Source organism: Sinohyriopsis cumingii, chromosome 5, assembly GCF_028554795.1.
Source record: "Sinohyriopsis cumingii isolate HCF-2022 chromosome 5, ASM2855479v2, whole genome shotgun sequence".
Taxonomy (NCBI): Eukaryota; Metazoa; Mollusca; class Bivalvia; order Unionida; family Unionidae; genus Sinohyriopsis; species Sinohyriopsis cumingii.
The window spans coordinates 29,044,751-29,059,719 of NC_142965.1; the positions used below are offsets into that span (position 1 = coordinate 29,044,751).

The 14,969-nt window shown below is 34.3% G+C and overlaps 1 protein-coding gene across 1 annotated transcript in view; it reads right to left on the reverse strand.

The window, feature by feature from the left end:
- The window catches only part of LOC149798861 (uncharacterized), a 194,550-nt gene that overhangs the window by 13,711 nt on the left and 165,870 nt on the right, over positions 1-14,969 (reverse strand). Inside the window, exons 26-30 of the mRNA XM_089957773.1 lie at positions 12,793-13,010; positions 11,386-11,745; positions 6,678-6,784; positions 5,730-5,864; positions 253-566 (exon numbers count right to left, since the gene is read on the reverse strand). Coding sequence (XP_089813899.1) covers positions 253-566; positions 5,730-5,864; positions 6,678-6,784; positions 11,386-11,745; positions 12,793-13,010 — 1,134 coding nt within the window. The remainder of the gene's footprint in view (positions 1-252; positions 567-5,729; positions 5,865-6,677; positions 6,785-11,385; positions 11,746-12,792; positions 13,011-14,969) is intronic.

Below are 14,969 nucleotides of genomic sequence, written 5' to 3' on the forward strand. Positions count from 1 at the left end.
AAGGTAAAAAAGACAGTCCAATAAAGATGTAATCTCTTTATTTAAATAAAAAAAGTCCAAGATTATCCATATTTAAAATGTAATACAACTCTGTCAAAACACATATTATTATGTAAATTCTTACTGTTTAAGCATTAGCTAGTTGCTGCGGAGTACTGTTTCAGATTTACTTAATTCATTACAACCCGCAAACAGAAAATTAATGACATAAGTGACTGTGCTTTCGCAAGGAAGATTTGAAACACATCTTACCTCTGATACCTCTGTATTTGAATGGGCTCAAATTGACATTCCTCCACGGTGACTTCAAGCAATCCATTTTCATCAGGTGTGTTCCCACATCTAGCATTCACATTCATTTGCTTCAAGTAGTGACAGTAGGTAAATGTGTGGAAGTCCTCTGTGTCTTGCCATTGTGTTTTTATGAAATTCTGCAGGTACTGGTTACGCTGGACATGAGCTGTCATGAGGCTACTGTAGATAGGAAACTCTAGCTGGTTGATGTGGTCAGCGTGAGCTTGGAGGCGAACATTGATTACCAATTCATTTACTTTCAACAAGTCATCCTACAACCAGAAAGAAGTTTCATCATCCATCATGCTTTTTTGCATTCCACTTGCAAATAAGGTATGATATGGGAGAACTTGCTGTCCATACACCCCCTACACGTGAGCAAATGATTTTTGGACTTTAAAGGTGAAATTCAGAGCAGAAACATAATTTAAAATCAAAGAATAAAAAAGTGAAAGTACCTGTCTAGCTTAAGACCTTATAAACTTCTATATAAAAAATTGAAGAATAATTTATGGAAAAGCTACTGGTTCTTCTTATCCTCCATCTTTTTAGGCATTACTACAAATTATCTGACACCCATCCACCCTGGAATTTAACATTTTTAAAATAACTAGAAATCATAGGAAAATAACTTGGCTCAACTTGGGTGGATGTTGTTATGTATCAGTGACACTTGGGAACATTTTGTAGTACATCCCCATGACACTTTTGTATATAGCCAAAAAAATATTTAGCCATTCATTATAAAGTTTTACACTATTTTCAAGATATGACTTCCATTCACATGAAGTAGCAATAACAAGATTTTCAAGATGGTGATGTGGCAGCCATACTGGATGTAAAATCAGCACCATTTTAACTAAAGACCAACTGTTCAAGTAGAATTGTGATAACAAGATTTTTAAGATGGCTTCCATGGTGGTCATACTGAATGTCAGATCAGCACCGTATTTATTTAGGATCAACAAGACCTTGTAAAAAACCTTTTCATGAAAACACCATTTAGATAGAACCATTCATTCAGGATTAGCAATGACAAGATTTTCAACATGATGGCCATATTGGATGTCAGTTTGGGACCATTTTCATTTAGGACCAATTGTAAGAAATCATTTAATGAAAACCCCATCCATGTTGATAAGACCATCTATTCAGGTAGAGTAGCAATAAAAAGATTTTTGAGACAGATGCTCAGGTGGCCATATTGGATATCATATCAGTACCATTTTTATTTAGAAAAGCCCAGATGGTCTTTTTTCAGAACAGTCTTCAACCTAACTTTAGATTTTACTTGGAGATCATAGTTACAAAGTTTTAAATAAAGGTCTGTATAGTATAGTGTTCATATCAGGTTTTGCAATACAGTTGTTCATGAAAGTGCTTAAAATCATATTAATTCTATAAATCTTAGCACATTCAGCAGGTAGTAGTGCACACAAGTTAATTTAAACAGCAAACTCGATCTATACGCCAATAGATTTTGGTGATAAATCAGTAAATGAAAGGTGATCATCACTCTTACATGGTTTTACTGTACCAACTATAGCATGGTTCAATAACATGATTTACCTCCCTTAAAGAGTAGCTGCAGAGTTATTATTCTTGCAAACCATGGGGAGCATAGTAACTCTTCACTCTTAAATCTAGTATAAAGTTTATACTGGTCTACCTAAAAAGTACTTGACACGCCATCACGATATAAACAAAAAAAATCTGTAACAATTTGTATACTTTTATTTACATAAAAGCTGTAAAGTGTCACACATACTTAAGAAGGTATTGAAATGGATGTTTGTTCAACGGTCTTAAACATTCCTAGTTGCTAGGACACAGGATCAAAACTTTATTTTTGGCAACATAATGACTAACAAAAACCTCCATAATTATGCAGATTAATTGAATCCTAATGTATTTTTGCAATTAAAAAGACATTCAGGTGGACAAATCAGTCAAGTACCTAAAAATTATTCGATTACTATGTTATTTTAGAGTACTAAAAGCATATAACTGCTAGGTCAACAACATTTTCTTTTTATATATTCACAGACAAAGTGTCTAATAGCTGACTTCCTTTGGGTATTTTTGAATGGTTTTCTCCTCAGAATATGTAAATAAATAAATAAAGTAAAAAATCAGCTGGAAATATGTATCTCTACCTTGGCTTTGCTTCATTAATGAATTTGTGTTTAATATAAACTGAACCAAACAATGCATTTGGGGAAATGTCTGCATGGATACTTTTAACCAATTTACTATTTTGGAATTGACTGCATGTGACTCTTTACAACTTTGGCACTTGATGACACATTATTGTGCTCTCATACTTTGTGGGATGTTAAATTTTCATGATTTTATACTCAATCATGAAATTCACAGTATTAAAATCACACAGAAATCTCTCCATATTCAATATTCTAAACCCATATGTGACCAGATTTGAGCATTTCTGGCACAAGCTCAACAAAACACAAATGTAATTTGATGTAATTTCTTTTTGAGGTCTTAGAATGATAATGATATGATAATTTGTATTACAACATTCCAACGTGCCGTAAAAGAAAAAAAAACTAGTATAAAGTCAAAGAAATATGTATTCTTTGGAGAGAATTCATTACTAGCATATCAAGAAAATTGTCTCTAAATTTCTACTCTCAAAGCAAATGGAGCTATATTTCTTTAGACAAAACTGCAATCTACATTATTTATTATAACAGCAACTTTATACAACATGACAACACTCTGACAATAGCAGATAAGCATTTGTGTTATAAACTCTACAATTCAATGGTCACAAAACTCGTTATATTGTGTTTTGTTTTAGTACAGCACTATCCACTGATAACAAACTACATATTGCTTTGAGTCCTTTATTAGTAACATGTAATTTAAGTTGCTATAGATGCACTTTACATGCATTTCATTATTACATTGTTGAGACTGAGGCAGTCCCCTTTTTTGGGGGCATTATTACATTGTTGAGACTGAGGCAGTCCCCTTCTTTGGGGCATACTTTCAAAGGATCCTACAGGAGAGCTCCTTTGCAGCATAGTAACTTTTGTTTCTCATCTGGATTTAAGTTTTCCTGGTTGTATCCATGATGATTTAATATTCATTATTCAGATATGAAAAAAATATACACAATTCAAATATTTTTTTGTGCAATAAAGGAAATGAATCTGCTCATTATCTGAAAAAGAATATTTCAATGGAGCCGTTTTGCTAGGAATTAACAGGCAGACATGAAAGACTTCCACATTTTGCATGTTTCAAGTGTCAAGTGTGAAATTAAAAATAAGTCATATGTCTGTCAGATAAATACAGTTAATATTATGCATAAAAAGAAGCATAAAAATGTTGAATCTCTATACTCCAATAACTTTAAAGCAATAAATGTCCTTTAGATTCAGTCTTAATTAAATTACCTAATATAACTGCACTTGTTTGGGTGAGTGTTCACTGTCAAATTCAATGAGCAATCCTACTGTCTTCATAAAACATTCTGTTTTTTGAATTTTCAGTCCCTAAAAGTATTTTTATCTATTCCTTAATATTTCTTACCATTGTGGACTTTCAATATCCACCAGCAAAACACACCATCTTTCAGAAGTTGTTTAAGTTACATATTTCATGTCAGAGACTTCTTTCATGGAAATTAGAACAAACAGAGCAGTAATTCTCTTGTCTGGCTTTATCTTGGTACACTAGCCATTGTTGAGAATTGCTCCCTAGAAGTGGTGGTTTATATCTTTACCATCTTTGGTAAGCACATAGTAGTATGTAATTTCAACTGGGCTAAATGGAATGAGTTGTCCACCCAACACCTCCCCAAAGCACATATGATGACCTTGATGTGTTTAAAAAAAGCATGACAATACAACTGAAAGTACACATGGCACAAATGACATGGGAATGCCTTTAAATGTGACAAATGGCAAGGAAATGCCATTTACATGTGCCAAATGTAGCACCCTCTATGACAGTACAGTATAACAAACAGAGAGTCTTGGAAAAAATGAGGAATTCAAGTTCAATTTCTCAAACCTGCAGGCAGACCAATTGCACCCAGATAATTAAGATGTAATAAATAAAATGAACTCATGTCTGCAAATTATAGCTTAGCCTGGATTTTCACTATAACACAATTTTTTTTTGGCCAAAATTTCTGAACGGAAAGGGTGTCATCCCAAAGAAAAACAAGTTGCAAACAGATGGGAAGTGAAGGATCAGGAATGCTCAAAACTGTAAGCTTTCATTCCTGAAAAAGGCAGAAATATCAAAATTATATCAAAGTTTCAGTCACCTTTTAGACTTCACTTCTGCATTTCTTTGTCATAAAGACACGATACATCAGAATATATTCCTAGTGGAGATATACTGCATACCGAGTGAGACTCAATAAGGTTTGTACCTCAGACTGTAAGCCAACTGCCAGCCTTGCAGGAAAATGCTTTTCACTCCCATGATAGGAACACTTTTGACTCTTGCTAAAATAATGTTTTTTTCTATTAAGAAAATTCACGCTTATTTTAAATGCTAACTTAATGACAGCTTTCATTTTGCAAATAACCTTTAACCATTAATAGGCTGACTTGTAAGTTGGGGATAATCATTACTGACTCTAAGGTCTAGGGTGACAGCTTGTATAATTTTTTTCAAAAGATGTTAATAAACACCTTCCATAAGATATATGGATAGCCTTTTCCATGGAAAAGAAAACGAATGCTCATGTCAGTTTTATCTTTTCTCAATATAATGTTTCCATGGCAACTGACACTTCAACACAAAACAATGGGTAGAAGTTAAAGATCACCACCTCAAAAATCACATACCTCTCCCTCGATAACTTGCTCACAATGGGCTCATGAGTTATCTGGGTGCAAGTTATTGAGGGAGTGGTGTATGAAGAAAATTTAGTGGGAAAAAAACATCACTCATTCAGTAAAGTCCTATGCCCATATAAATGGAGAGAAAACAATTCAGTAAATTCCCATGCCCATTGAAATGGGCAGAAAATAATCCAGTAAATTTCTATGCCCATATAAAATGGGCAGAAAACAATTCATGAAAGTCCCTTGCCTATTGAAATGGGCAGAATAAAATCCAGTCAAGTCCTATGCCCTTTATAAAATGGGCAGAAAACAATCCGGTAAGGTCCTATGCCCATATAAATGGGCAGAAAACAATCCAGTAAGGTCCTATGTCCATATAAATGGGCAGAAAAAAATCCAGTAAAGCCCTATGCCCATCTAAATGGGCAAGAAAACATCTATTATTCCACATAGTCCTTTGGTTAAAATCCAATTATTCCCCCATAATTTATGATACAGGAACTAAGTTATTGATGGACAGATGAACACTAAAATGTGGTTACTACTGGGTTCTGCTGACTTAATTTAGTGGAGACTTATAAAACTAATTTATATAAAAACAAGTACCATATTGTTGTAGTAGCCAAGATAGCTAAAAGTTTGCCTGTTGATGAATTTCATGGATGTAATGGAAATCATGTAGACAAGAAGGCAAACAAATATTGTTCCAATCATCTTGGGGATAAACAAAGAGGACATTGCCTGAAACAGAAAGTAAATCAATGTCAGATTTGAATCATGATGCCTACAATAACACATTCATAAACTGCTGTAAGTAAAATCATGATACTGTATTATTAAATTTCAAGTTCCTTATATTTAAACTAAAATATAAGAAATTAAATCATTCTTCTTTCCATCTTTGGTCGAAAAAGAAGTCATTGTGTAATAAGCAATCTTGAAATTTGTTAATAGGAGGATACCTTGTTGGAAAAAAGCCCAGAACAAATGGAATGAAAACTAAACAGCTAATGTTATTTATATTTAATTTGCATTCTTTGTTCGTTTTTTTTGTTAATTCATTAAACGCTACGATAATTGTATTTTGGACTTGCCATTGGCCAAAATTAAGTTCACTGATGTTATTTTTATTTTGGAAATAAATAAATAATACATACTTAATATTTCTCTATGAGTGTGGGTTAAATATTAGGCTCATAATCTTAGTCTGAGTCAAGGACATTGTGTGTACTATGTTCTTTATGCTAATTTTAGTAAAACACTATGTCTGATTATAACTTTGATTGTTCTAGAAATGAACTTTTTTATTACAGCTTGGTTCTTATTTTGTGTCCTAGTTTATATATAAATATATATATATATATATATATATATATATATATATATATATATATAATTTATCCAAATCTCTGCATAGGCAGGAGTATAAGAGTATGATGAGGTAAATGCTTTCTTTCATTTTATAAAATATGCTTGGCAAAGATGTTCTTCCCTCTAAGGTAAGAAGGATGACAGTCCTTAATCTTACTTATAACAAGTAATTATAATCACCACCTTTGATGCCACAGTTCTGGCTGATTTACAAAACTTGTTCCTGGGTGATGAGTAGCACTTTCCCTTTATATTCTTTTGACCATTGTCAACTGAGGGTAGAGCATCATCTGAAACAAGCCATAATATAATCTACATTCAGAGATATCTGAAACAAGCCATAATATAATCTACATTCAGAGATATCTGAAACAAGCCATAACATAATCTACATTCAGAGATATCTGAAACAAGCCATAACATAATCTACATTCAAAGATATTTGCATTATATCATTTATAATTTTTGTTTCAAATATTCACCATGTTAGAACGACAAAATGTTTTTAACAGAATTTTAGAGTAATGTTAATTTGAGTATCTTCTTAATCAAACATGACAATATCAATCACCTGTCTGTTTGCTAAGTTATAGATTTGAATCTGATAATAAATGTACAAAATAATAAATTTTATTTTATGCTTACTCACAGTGAAACAGCGTATTTTCCAAGAAATTTTTTGATGATTAACTGCTGTGAATTATAAATTTATATTTTTTCTTCTCAATTAAACTTAGATGAACTTATTTAATATTTTATTGCACACTAATAAATAGAATATTACACTGATAAACTACTTATGGTTATTAATAATCATTGCTATGCATGAAACTACATACTTGCAATGTATATGCTTATTCCCTTTGGGTTTTATATATATATATATATATATATATATATATATATATATATATATATATATATATATAATTGTGTCCATCATAACTGTATTCAAAGTCTTTAAAAAGGGGACAATATCTGAATAATAATTACTGCAGACAATGTACCATACAAGTCCTAATGTGCCATCTGCTTAAGAAAATTCACCATGCAATCTCTATTGAAGAAATGCATGTATGTTGTTATGCATGCACTTGCATGCACTGAGTAAACATTTAACAAACCAAAAAAGGTGTGTCTGGATTTCATCAGTGAGCTTGGATGACCCCGTACATTCAGATGAACAAGGTCCTACATACAGAGGCCATCAATGACTAAATTGAAAACGGCATTTTTCAAACTCATGAACAATGCTGTTTGGTAAACCAGAGAGAAATGCTGCAAACAAATCTGAGTTGACCTTGTCCATGATTGCAGGCAAGACAAAGTTTGAAGGCTCATCACTGACCCAGACTTTGAATCCAGAAATATCTTTGATGGTGGACTTATTGCCATTCACAGTAAAAACTCAAAACTGATGCTGTCAAAATAATCTATGTTAGTCGGTCTGTGCTGGACTTGTGGAACTGCTCATGCATGAATTTTAGTTTGACAAGATCAAACAGTTTTACCAGAACTGGGTCAAGATGATGTAATCTGACAATGACTTGCATCTGATGCATATATCCACCAATGACGTGTATGTGGACATGGCACACCCAAGACTGGTCAACAAATTTTATACCAGCGAGCATCTGAAAGAACACCCATTATTTAGTAACACAAATAAAATGCTTTTTCGGCAAGTTCAAAGATGAAAGCTTGGGTAAACTAATCAATGAGTATATGGGACTGCAACCCAAAATGTACTTGATTGTGGTTTTACCTACAAACATTAAAAAAGTCAAAGGTGTTCCAAAGGTGATTGTAGAAAAAGATCTCAAGCATGAACTGTACCTGGAATGTTTTTGAGACTGATGTCAGTTGAACACACAGCAAATATCATCCAATCCAAGAAATATCACATGGGTGTACACTGATGCACAAAAGTGAGTTTGTCCCTGCTTGATATGAAGCAATGGATACTCCCCGATGGAATCATCACTTATGCATTTGGTCATTGTACTGTTGCGGTTGATATTAGTTAATGTGTCAAAAATAATCCTGTTGTCAGTTCCATGTTTGCTGGAAGGACTTGCAATTACTCTTGCACAAATGCTTGGCTGGGAGGCTTTGGTCCAGGTGAAGGCCCCAATTGGTAATGTGTTGGTTGTCTTGGAGTATCAATCCGTTCCAAAATTGTAAACACATCCATGGACCATTCTGAGCCAGGTGTATGGCATTGCTGTCCACCTTTCAAATCTACAAATATGAAACAAACTTGTCTCTCCATGGTTGTAATGATGTTGGCTGTGAAATCATTTCCTGAGTAACAGTAATGTTTTTCTTGTCAAATTGCAATTTGGCTGGTTTTAATACAGTCATGCATTTCAATGCTTCTATGACCAGTGGAAGTCATATTACCCAATTCTGAGACTGATCTGGCCTCATTAACAATTCATGTTTGTACTGATGTTCAAATAACTGTTCTGCAAGAGTTTGATTAAATCATTCCACAATGGCCAACATTACAGCCACATATCTGAGAAATTCTTTGCCTGGAACCACTTGTAACAGTCATGGCCATGTGACAGGAACCACTTGTAACAGTCATGACCATGTGCCAGGAACCACTTGTAACAGCCATGGCCATGTGAGTGATCCATATGCATAAACGTGCTAGCATGCATCTGTGACACTTGCAGAATCTTTTGATGTCAATGGCTCAGCTTCTTTGTATCTGCTGGAAACATCAACAACGATTAGCACATACTTGTATATGTGTAACTGTTGATGTCCACAGATATTGGATATTTTATAAGCAAAGTCATATCGCTACAATATCTGCAGTGTGACAGTTTATAGTGATGTTTAGCACTGGGGCATCATGCTGCAGACATGTAGTATGATGTCCCACCCAGTCATATTATCCTGACACCAGGCCAGCCAGTCCTAACACTAACCTCTTAATGCTGAGCGCCAAGCGAGGCAGCTGTTATTACCATTTTTGTAAGTCTTTGATATGACTCGACTGTGGATTGAACCCATGACCTCCTGCATCCGAGGCAGATGTTCTAACCACCAACCATGGAACAAGGTGATTTGAAATCACTTACACCCACAGCTCCTGTGTATCTTCCATGCCATAATACTTGGCTGACACATATTCATTTTTCCCTTGTGGATCATTGTTGATCTGCACTGTAAAACATTGACGATACAGACTGACCTGATATTTAGTAATAATAATAACCATGACAGTGTTGCACAGATGTGTGAAACCCATTCAAGTAGTTAACATGAGAAAACCTGTGTGCATGACATATTCAAGAAATGGGCTTTGTGATGTTGTTTGTGGAGTATTTATGAATGCACCAAAAGTACTCACAGCCTTATCATCATGCACTGCATCAATTGCTAAACAAGTTGCAATGTGAGTTGTGGAAGGTATTGAAAGTGCTGCAGCTGTGGATCAATTGAAACAACTGGGATCACAGGCAGCTCAGTTGCTTTGAGATTGAATATGGCAATATGAGCACCATCATAAAAAGAAGTTATGATACCATCGACATATTATTTCACTGAAAATTTCATCAATTTTGGACAATGCTGACATAGCCATAACAATTATCTGAATTGCCAGATAGAGATGATTATAGCATAAAAGCTGGCCCAACAGTGATGTTTGTGAGAGATGTAACTGATAATCCAGAACAGACAGTAGACAACCTTTGTTGTTAATGATGATTCTTTTCAGTCACATGCTACTGCTCATACCACCTTCACTGAATACAAACTTTAAAGTGATTAACAAGCAATGATTACTTTTGGGTTAAGTATGTAATGGGGGATAGAGGCTAAGATGGATGGTAGAGCATTAACTGGGACAAGAATGGCAAAATGCCTACTAATACCACTACAGCGATCCTACCATTCCTGGGAATGTTATTTTCTGGAAGCTAGGGTTAGGAGGAAGGCCAATAACATTTCTAACATTCACACTATGCAGGCTCAAAATCTAACTCTGTCTTAAGAAAGATGCTTATCAACTTTGCATGAAACCCAACAATTCCCAGTAATGTTATCTTGTGGAAACCAATTAATTGATGGATAAACAGATAGAATGGTCTGTAAACTTCAGGGTGGTTTAATATTTTGGCAGATTAAATCCTCTCAAGTTTGTCATCATCAATTGGTACAATATAAGCTCTTTGTGACAGTACATACTTTAAGGCAGTCTAAGCTTATACAGGTATCAGCACCCTGTGATAGTACATACTATAAGGCAGTCTAAGCTTATACAGGTATGAGCTCTTTGTGACAGTACATACTATAAGGTAGTCTGAGCTTATACAGGTATGAGCTCTTTGTGACAGTACATACTATAAGGCAGTCTAATCTTATACAGGTATGAGCTCTTTATGACAGTAAATAATATAAGGCAGTCTAAGCTTATACAGGTATGAGCTCTTTGTGACAGTACATAATATAAGGCAGTCTAAGCTTATACAGGTATGAGCTCTTTATGACAGTAAATAATATAAGGCAGTCTAAGCTTATACAGGTATGAGCTCTTTGTGACAGTAAATAATATAAGGCAGTCTAAGCTTATACAGGTATGAGCTCTTTGTGACAGTACATACTATAAGGCTGTCTAAGCTTATACAGGTATGAGCTCTTTGTGACAGTACATACTATAAGGCAGTCTAAGCTTATACAGGTATGAGCTCTTTTTGACAGTACATACTATAAGGCAGTCTAAGCTTATACAGGTATGAGCACTTCGTGATAGTACATACTATAAGGCAGTCTAAGCTTATACAGGTATGAGCACTTTGTGATAGTACATACTGTAAGGCAGTCTAAGTTTATACAGGTTACAGTAGTGATCATTACAATGAAAACAACATACCTTTCCTATCTCGAGCATCCACATATATAGGGTAACCATACAGGAGCAACCGTCCCACAGCCACTGATTTGATCATTCTGTGAAGGAACCAGAAAAAGTCTATGCATACCATACAGGCAAAGAACATAGTATATATTCCTGTGCTAAATTTTGTTGTTCTCTGAGAACTGTTGTTTGATGCCTGCCCCTCAGATGTGTTTTGAGACATGGTACTCATCTGAGAATAGAGATACCACAGGTTTTTCTTCTCTGTCTTTAGCAGTATGGATTTGGGGGAAGGTGATGTCTGCTGTTTATCAGGAGAATCCACATGGAGATGAGGATCAAGGCTTGGCAATCTGGGTAATGGTAGATTTATACCTGGAGAGGTGAACATAATGAAATGAGAAAATGGCAGCAACTCATATTATAAAAAGCTGTTATTTTCATAAGATTTATTTTTTGTACGATGTAAAAAGAGTACCGTAAAAGGTACACTATATACCTGCATATCAGATTATTTTGCAGAAAACATTTATTCTTCTTTCATAAATACAATTCATTTATTTTCATGGATACTCATTTTCACAGACTTGCAAAAATATTACATATTCTTCAGTAATTAAATTTGGGCATTGGGGAATAGGCCCTTTTCTTGTCACAGATTAACATTTATTCCATTGAAATCCAATAAAATTAAAAGCAGTCCATGAAAAATAATGAATTTTAGACTTAATGCAAATAACATGTCTCATGGTAATACATGTACATGTAATAGATTGCCATGGTAATAAATATACATGTAATAAGTTACCAGTACTTTCTGAACTTAAAAAGGACAGACAAAGCCAGTATGCTGAAAGTCCACAAAACTTGTTCATAATACTGTCCATAGATCAGTAACATCAAGCTTCATTGTTTCCATGTATCACTGTATTTCAATTTTCATTTTTGTATAATTAAGGAGAAGATGGCTAAATACTGAATCTAGTAGTCACCATTTTTATTTTTAAAAAACTTACTCTGCGCTCACCATTTTGAAAAATACTCTGCAGTCAACTTTTTGAAAAATGCTTACTCAGCAGTCAACCTTTTGAAAAACACTTAGTAAGCAGCCAACTTGTTAAAAACACTTACTCAGCAGTCAACTTTTTGAAAAACACTTACTCAGTAGTCAACTTTTTTGAAAAACACTTACTCAGCAATCAACTTTTTGAAAAACACTTACTCAGCAGTCAACTTTTTGAAAAATACTCTGGAGTCAACTTTTTGAAAAATACTCTGCAGTCAACTTTTTGAAAAAACACTTACTCAACAGTCAACTTTTTGAAAAACACTTAGTTTGCTGATAGAGCAGAACACTAACACTGAATCTGAGAATAAGTGTTCGTTCTCAGTTTTCTATTCCTGGCTGAACACCCCTCTTACCTGAGGTCAGGTCTGATATGTCCATATCCAGGTCAGCCCATTCCATGAAGGGTCTGGTGACTGATGACCTATTAAACAGTAGGTGTGTGTTGACAACATCATTGTACAGGTATGTGACCCCTGCAAGCCATTTGTTCTGTTGGATAGTCTTGTAAGTATTCTGAATATCAGAAACTACTTTCCTTATTACAAACTGCTTTTCAGCTTCAAACTTCTGTCTGAAACACAAACAGGTCATACAATTATAGAACACATTACCACAAGTCAAAAGTGAATGCTTATCAGATTGTTTGAACATCATATTCCAATAATTGAGAACAAATTCCATGACTAACTCACACTCACAAGTCCATGAGGTTCACATGTTGCTTTCAACAGTATAATTTTTTACTCTACTTCCCCACCCTTCTCCAAACGGCCTTCTCACCATAGATGTGAGCTATAGTAGGTTTGGTGGTAGAGTGCTGTCTCATAATCCTGGGTTAGATACCTGTCCAGGTCAGCAAAAGGTTGGTCCTTGGTATGTTCTTGAGAAGGACACTTTGTTCCCTTTTCCTTTGCATGAATAAGCCAATAAAGTGTGCCAGTAAAACCAGACAAAAGCAATAACCACTTAAGAACACGAACCATAATCAGTAATCCATTAAAATAAATGTCCCTTGAATGGATTGATCCTCCTGGCTGAAAAGAATTTCCAGAAGTCCATGTCTTCCATCCTTTCATATGTTTTAGAAATGCCAACATACCAAATTTGGAAACAAAAATATTTCTTAAACATTAGAGTTAACATGTTCAATATGATATGTGAAGTGCAGTATTAAATTCTATGTCATGGTCTTTGATGCTAAACATGAGATTATGGATAGAAAATTGTTGAACTGGTCTCAGACAATGTCCAGATATACTGACCTGCTAAGTTTTGTTAAGTCTGTAATTAATATTTGCTTGTAATTAAAAATATTATCATTTCAGCAGCAAGATATTCATCAGATATATCCACAAAATAAGTGTGATAAAAATCCTTTCACAGCTGTTTGAATTTAGATGCTCACAGGCCTATACAGCATAAACCAGACTCAAGACCTTTGACCTTAAAATTAATGCCAGAGCGTTGACTATTGTTTACTGAAATGCAACTAAATACAAGTCTTGTTAAAAATTCATTTTTATATGCAAAAGTAACAGTGTTAATAACTTCAGTAAAGAAACAAAATGCAAGTAAAGATCTTTGACTTGACCCTGGTCAATTGGTCTAGTTTTCAAAAAACCTTGACAAAAGTGCAGACCCATGTATGTTGATAGTCAGATCTGCACCATTTTCATTCAGAACCATCTAAATACAGCATTGCAAGAAGTGCCTTAGTGAAAACCCCATGTCAACATTGCCACCATGCATGCAAGAGTAGTGATAACATTTTCAAGATTACCACTATGGTGCTAGGTCAGAGGTCAGATGAGCACCATTTTCATGCTGAACTAGTTACATGTTGCTCTATAACTGTGTTAATGGAAATCTCAAGCTGGTTATTTTTCTTCAGAAATAGAAAGAATTCTAGTATGAGCATCAAAGTTGGATAATTTTAATATAGAAATAACTATATTGCAAGAATGAAGTGTTTTTATATGCCATCCATTTACAAGCATTCTGTATGAGAATTTGTTTTAAATTTTGGGAGGTTCATTGGCACTGTTCTCATTTAAAGAAGGGCTACTGCATAAAATGAAAAATGCAAAATTCCTGAAAACTTTAGGAAATTCCAGTCCTTGTAAAAACACAATTTTCTGACCCATAAAGTATTATCAGACATTTTTGTATACCGGTACATCAATAATCAAAGTCCAATTTTCATATTTTGAAAAGTGTCAAGTATTGTTTTTGAGTTTATAAATAGTGCATTGAAATAACATACATTTTCGAACAACTGCATACTATAGCACCTGATGATTCCATGTAAAGAATGGAGTGAAAAAGACCCACATTCCAAAAAAGGAAATGTATTTTGTGCAAAAAACAGTCTGTACAGATGGGATTAATTTCCTGAAGGAGATGGAGAAAGAATAAACGGCTGAAAGTACAACACTTCCAACCTATGGAAAATGACTTAAAGTAAGTTTATAAGAAGAAAAGAAGGGTCTGTCAAAACAATTAACTACAGATGCTTGATTATTCAAGATCT